Below are 7,316 nucleotides of genomic sequence, written 5' to 3' on the forward strand. Positions count from 1 at the left end.
CTTTTCTCTCGCTTCCTCTCCATTTTGTCTTCTCCATTTCCGACCTCATGTCAAACACTCTGACCTCACTTTCAAAATGTCTCCAGATGCAAAGTCGACTTTTCAGCTGGCTCTTGTCGTGAACAATATCACCAATCATATCCCTTTCAAACTTGGCATGGATATATGGGTCGCTTTGTTCACAAATCACACAAAAATCAAATTGCGTGCTACATCACATCGTCTCACCAAAGGTCACTACCAAGCCGCCTTCCACTGATAACAAGAAAGACATATGAGACACCCTCGACGCCATGATCCTCCAGTGGATCTATTCCACCATCACTACCGAACTTTTGGAAACTATCGTTGAAGCCGAATCCACCGCTATTGAGGCATGAACGTCTTGCGGATATTTTTCAAGATAATCAGAATTTTCGGGCCATGACACTCGAATAGGAATTATCTCATATCGAGATGGCGGATTTTTCCTCTGTCTCGGCTTATTGCCAACGACTTAAGTTTTTAGGAGACCAATTAAAAAATGTCGGCTCCCCTGTCTCAAATAACCGATTAGTTCTTCAATTGGTCTCACTGTATCTCCGACGTTCAAGGTGTTGGGACGATTATTCGTCAAAGCACTCCTCTTCCTGCTTTCTATCGAGCCCGTTCTATGTTGACACTCGAAGAAGCCGGTCTTGCCAAACAGGCCGCTACTGGTTCGTCTGAGGCCCTTTATACCCGTGGTGGTGTAGATGGCGATAATGGAGGAAATTCTACTAAAGGTGCTGCCAACGAGAAAGGGGGGCATGGTGAGGGTTCTAGTGGCAAGAAGAAGGGAAATAACGGTGCCAAAGGTTACCAAGGTAGCAGGAAAGGACAAGGTGCTTCATCCGCTATTGCTGCAGCTCCGGTCACCACCACACCAACCTCCACACCTATGCAATGGTCAAGCAGTTATGGGCCTTGGTAGTGGCCCCCATCACCTTGGGGTTACCCACCGTGCCCATATCCCTCGAGCCCTTGGATGATGCGACCCGGTTTTCACCACGATCTCAACAAGGGGTTCTAGGTCCTCGGCCTCAGCAGGCGTACGCTGCTGATGGGTCAACACAGTCTCAAAGGGATACTGAGGCGGCGATGTATACTCTTGGACTTACTCCACCCGAGCCTTGGGTCATGGACACGGGTGCTACGTCTCATATGACAGCGAATCAAGGTACTCTCTCGCCTTTTATTAATTCGAGCTTTCGTAATAGTATAATTGTCGGAAATGATCAGTCGATTCCAATTAAAGGTTACGGACATACGACCCTACTACATTGACTTATTCTATCACATACTTACACACATCCACGGATAAAGCAACATTGTTGTAGAGAAGTCTTAGAATGGTCTTGGATTTCCAAGACGATCTAAGACACGTGAAAAGTATTTTGTATGTGTAAAAAGTAGATTAAGTGGGTTTATATACTTCCTCCTATTCACAATAAACTTCCGTATTTCCTTTTCCGTCTATTCACAATAACTTCCCTATTTCCTTTTTTGGTAAGTGTTTGTGTGGTCCAAATTTAATTGTATGGTGGGGTAGTGTATTTGTGTGATCCAAATTTAATTATATGGTGGGGTAGTGTGTTTCCTTAATTTTTGTGTCAAAATGAAATGGGAGGTTTATTGTGAATAGGAGGGAGTATTATTATTAAGAATTTTAATGAATCTGAGGGATAGAATGGAAAAAATAAAAAAAACTTAATTGAATATTAAAGAAAAAATAAGGGTAAATTAATAACGTATACCTAGTTTAACACACGTTTTCAAAACTTATACCTAAGATATTTTTCTTTCAAAACTCATATCAAAAAAATTCATTTCTTTCATACTCAATACCAAATCGCACGAATTGACCATTTTACCCTTACAAATACCCATTACCACCCTTTTACCCACCACATTAACCTATCACCACCACATTATTAGCCAATCAATTCCACATACACCTCATCACCATCATCACCACTTACCTCCTCCCTCCATCGGCATCACCACTGGTGTCAGAGCTGCCACCGCAACCTCCCACAGACGTCGATGCCCCCACATGACCTCTCAGTGGCGTCTCGCATCACCCGTTTTCCCGAGCTCGACTCCCCAAACCCGAACCACCACTCCATGTCTACTTAAGAAAACTCTTCTCGGCATTCATAAATATCAGATATAACATTTTAGAGTGTGGGGGAGGGGGAGGGGGTTTTGATGGCGGGGCACTATTTTTCTAGGGTGGGTGATGGTGCTAAGAGTTTTGGGGGGTTGGCTTTTGATTGGGTGAAGGATGAGGTGTGTGACAGGTAGTGAGGTGTAGTTGGGGTCCACAAGTTGGGTTTGTGGGGTAGGTGGGCCGTGGGTGTAGTGGGTTGCGGAAATTGTGGGTGTTTAATGGGGTAGTAGTATGAGGGTTTTTTTGGCATGAGGGCATTTGCGGTGGAGCTTGACGCTGGCGGTGATGCTGGCAAGGGAGAGGAGAGGGATCATGGTGATGGGTGGTGGGGTGTGTGGTAAATTAGAGAGGTTAAGGATTGATCTTGTGGGGAAATGGTGGTGTTGGGCTAATTAATAAGGGTAAAATCGTCTTTTTAGGTCCTTTTTGAGATTTGGTATTAAATTTGGAAGAAATAAATCTTTTTGGTATAAATTTTAAAAGATAATTATCTTTGATATAAGATTTGAAAAAGTAGATTATACTGTTAATATTTTTATGAGTCTGGAAAAACAGTCTTAGCCACCATACATTTATACAAATGGGCGTATAACAAACAAGGCACAAGATAGTTAAGCCTAGTGCCTACTCCCAAATTCCAACTTCCATAAACCCATCTTCAGAAGCACACCCTCTAAACATACCATTGGCATTGAACCCATAAGCCACTTCCCCCTTCTCGGACACAGCAATTAGCCCTGCCTTCCCTTCATCTAACCTTTCCTTGATTACAAAGTCCACTGCTTCCTGAAGTGCCAACCCTTTGTACTCCATCACAGCAGCCACATCCCTTGCCAGTGTTCCCCTTAAAATCGCCTCGCCTTCACCTGTGCATGATACTGCACACACCTTACACGCGTATGTCCCGGCCCCTATGATGGGTGAATCTCCTATTCGGCCTGTCTTTTTGTTCATTAGACCCCCGGTTGATGTTGCGGCAGCGCATTGCCCCTCTTGGTCCACTACCACGCACCCCACTGTCTCTGGCGCGTACACGCTTATTGGTAGTCCGTTCATGGTGATTGGATTGTCCGCCTCTGCTGCACACGTCTCCGATCCGATTGTCGGAATTCTATAATCAAACTGATGACATAAATTTACAAACACATAAATTAGTTGAGGAATTAGTCATGCGCTCCTAAAGCATATCATCATCAATTAGTTGGCAATCTAATCATTACACATCATTATTCATCGGACAAGCATTTTGTTTAATAAAAATTCCAAAGCACATTTGTCTCAAGGAGCCTATCATACGTTTCTGGTGTGACAAATATAATACAGATGACAACGTAATGCAATATGTTTAATATTATCATTGACACGTACGTACCAGGATGGCGTTAGCTTCCTTAGCTAGCTTAAGCATTTCCACGTTATCTTCAGTAATAAAATACTCGTTTTGCATCAACTCTACACCCTGCATTGTAAATCACAACTCCTTATTTTACAAATATTTATCGCTTAATTTTGATATCTTTTCTAATTCTTATATGACTTACGGCGTATTATTATTATTATTATTATTATTATTATTATTATTATTATTATTATTATTATTATTATTATTATTATTATTATTATTTATTAATGAATTGATTTTTCTCTAAAAGAAAGAAATAAAATATTAGGAAGTCTGTATTATAATCAAAACTAAATCAAAGAAAGAAAAACCTTGTTTAGCATGCGTCCAATAGAGGGTTATTCCTCAATAATTCAAATAAGATCGTGATATGTATTCAAATTTTATCATGGAATAGATTACAATGGACTATTGATATTATTCTTATTATGTACGATATACCGTAATCTCCTTAACAATTTAGATGCAACACAAGTACACAACACCACCGCCACCTTCCATGTTCAATGTTCCAAGAAAGACCCATATAAAACCTTTTACATGTAAAATCACTAATAAATGATAATTATATCTCCAACTTAGGTAATTTTTAAAAGCAGTAATTACGGATATTTGTTTCAATTAATTTAGTACTAGTATAGATCCCGCGCATTTGCGCGATTTTTTAAATAGGAATATTAAAGAAAATAACAATTATACAACTGATATTTAACTCAATTTGAAATTCAATTGTAAAATTTATTATTATTATTAATGTTTTGTATTAATGGGTGAAAACGAAAAGTTCACTATAATCCAATTGTAGATATAATATAATAAAAGCTCAATTACAGATATGATATAATAAAAGCCCCAATAACAGATATGATATAGTGAAAGCCCAAATATAGTCAAATTCATTTAGGCGGGAAAATTTTAGAGTTTCTTATTCTTTTAGTATAAGGGGGATTCTTACACAAATATTTTTGTAAATCCGCCTTAAAAGAAATATATTTGTATCATTATTAAACCTATGTAAATTGTGAAATTACTAGGCAAATGAAAAGTGAATTTACAATAAACAGTATACAAACATCCATCATAATTCCTCAAGATGTGTGAGTCTAGTGGAATTCCAGGGTAACCTCAAAGCCTCCTAAGGAGGAATTGCGAGGTCCTGGTTCGATTCCCTAGATGAACACTTTCCTGGGGACCTGACGCCCGGAGAGGGAATAATCCCCGCGGGAAAGAACTCACGCGTAGTAAGGCGCAAAGCAGGGGGGTCTCTGATCCGGGAGGATCCAACCTCCTCGTCATCAAAAAAAAAAAAAAAAAAACATCCATCATAATTCATATAATAACCTACAATATTTGCCGTGAATACAATACAAGATATATACCTGTTGTCTGGCGAAATCCTGAGCACCAGAGAAGGCGAGATAAGAATGGGGAGACTTGTCCATGACGAGGCGAGCCAGGGAAACAGGGTTCTTCACGGTGGTGAGGCCAGAAACAGCACCATATTGTCGATTAGGCCCGTTCATGATACTGGCCTCCATCTCGACTGTTCCATTCTCAGACAACGCTGATCCACGTCCTGAATTGAACAAAGGATCCGTTTCTAGCTCTCTCACCTGTTACGCATGCATCACATTACAAATTTTGTTAATCAATTAACTTGTCCAACATATAAACCCAAATAATATTGACTCATTTGCAAGAAATTAAAGAAAGACGTACAACAAGTTCGACAACATCGACGGCAGGAAGATTGGAGCGAAGAGCGTTGATGCCGAGATGAAGACAGCGTGCGAGGAGTTGTTTGGCTTCATCTTGACGATGTAAAGGGAGATTTGGATCCACACCTGCACCTCCGTGTACTGCTATGGCCCACTTTCCCATTTTTTAAATTGCTCTATTCGATCCAGGGCTTTGTGTTTGTTTCTCTTCTTCCTCTTCCGGATGCTTCTCCCCTTTCCTTTTATATAGGACTCTCCACTAGTGTCGCCAGACTCGACCTACTAAACAAATCTATTTCTTCTAAATAAAATTATCTCCTCGAATTTAAAATATTCAATAAAACTAGTTTGAATGCTCGTGCGTTGCAACGGGGTAATTAACTTATTTATAATGCAAAAAAAAAAAAAAATGTTATAAGGGTTTAATGTTTACATTCTATGTCTAATGATTTGTTTACATATTATTAAAATATCTTTTTCAAAAAAAATAAAAGATTAATATATACGTGAGTTAACTCTTATTTATAATCATATAATCACCCCACCTTATGCTAATCTTTCGATGTGGGACAATTCTACTATTTAGGGCCTGCCTGGATTGCCAGTAATGAGGGTGAATAAATTGGGGGGGAATAATTATGGTCTTATTTTACAAGTTTGGATATAGGGTAAATATTCAGGAGGAGTAATTATTTCCCTCAAGAGAGGGTAATACATTACCCACCCACCCCCCTGGGTAAACATTACTAGGGTAAAAAAAAAGAAAGAAAAAAGAACAACGACTCAACAACGTTCTCTGCTTTTTCATCAGGTTTGACATATCTTTCCTGTTTCTTCTAATTTCATCTGTTTTCACTTCCGTATTTGATGATTTCTCACATATTTTTGGTCGAATAATTGACTAAATACTTTATAGTTGCTGGATTTTCGTTTTTCATCAATCAAAATTGATTCATTAAAGTTTTGTGGGTAATTATTCAATTAGATAAATGAATATTGTTTGTTTGTTGGTGAATGGTTCTATTGAACTTGAAGATCATAGTAGTTAGTTGTCATCTTCATGACAATTGGTTTGCACCACTGATGGATGATGCGTGTAATTTTTTTTTTTTTTTTTTTTTTTTTTTTTTTTTTTTTTTTCCACTTACCTGATGAACTATGAAGTTGTTTCCATTATTCTTGTATAATTGTTGTTCACCAATATAATGCTTGAATATTAGTTGATATGTACAACTTGCTTGTATGATTTGCGTAAATTATCAATAATGTCGTGTTGAGTTTGTTTACTCGATCTTGTATGCGATTATGGCGCGTAGATTATTGTCCCGAAAGGAAAAACTATTGTTGGGCTTATTTGGTACATTAGGATGAGGGACATGATATTCATATGTTTTTCTTTGTTATATGATATCTATATTAGAAAACATGAAAGTACCTCGCAAAAAAAATGTTCACTCGGCCAAGCGAACATTGATACAAGGAATTGCAAACTTGAATGGGTTCCTTATTTCGATAGTGCTTGTATAGATCAACTAAGAATGGATAAATTTACTTTTGATGTATTATGTGGACTTATTCGTTCACATGGTCTCTTAAACGAGTCAAAAAATATGTTCCTCGAAGAGAGAGTAGCTATATTTTTAAATATATTAGCACATGATCAGAAGCAAAGGATGCTTGTTAGACGCTTGAAAAGGTCGAAAGAAACTGTAAGTAGAAACTTTCGTCAAATTTTGAGAGCAGTTTTACGTCTATATCAATATTTGATAAAGACTCCACAACCTGTTCAAGAGGATTGCAATGATGCGAGGTGGAAATGGTTTAAGGTATAATTTAGTTTAATTAAAGTGAGTTTTGAAATTTTTGATATAATAGATCTTTACTAAAAAAAAGTTTTATAATAGAATTGCTTAGGAGCCTTAGACGGGACTCATATCATGCTAAAAGTTCCGGTTCATGAAAAACCAAAGTATCGTACAAGAAAGGGATTTATAGCTACAAATGT

At 38.1% G+C, this 7,316-nt stretch overlaps 1 protein-coding gene across 1 annotated transcript; it reads right to left on the reverse strand.

Annotated features, from left to right (window-relative positions):
• Positions 1–2,695: 2,695 nt before the first annotated feature.
• LOC141596909 (putative isoaspartyl peptidase/L-asparaginase 2) lies at positions 2,696–5,614 on the reverse strand. The gene is made up of 4 exons (XM_074417183.1): positions 5,313–5,614; positions 4,973–5,206; positions 3,564–3,650; positions 2,696–3,313 (listed from the first exon to the last, which is right to left on the reverse strand). The coding sequence occupies exons 1-4, from the start codon at positions 5,472–5,474 to the stop codon at positions 2,816–2,818; spliced, it is 981 nt and encodes a 326-aa protein (XP_074273284.1). The 5' UTR covers positions 5,475–5,614; the 3' UTR covers positions 2,696–2,815.
• Positions 5,615–7,316: the final 1,702 nt, after the last annotated feature.

This window comes from Silene latifolia, chromosome 8 (genome assembly GCF_048544455.1).
Source record: "Silene latifolia isolate original U9 population chromosome 8, ASM4854445v1, whole genome shotgun sequence".
In the NCBI taxonomy this organism is placed as follows: domain Eukaryota; kingdom Viridiplantae; phylum Streptophyta; class Magnoliopsida; order Caryophyllales; family Caryophyllaceae; genus Silene; species Silene latifolia.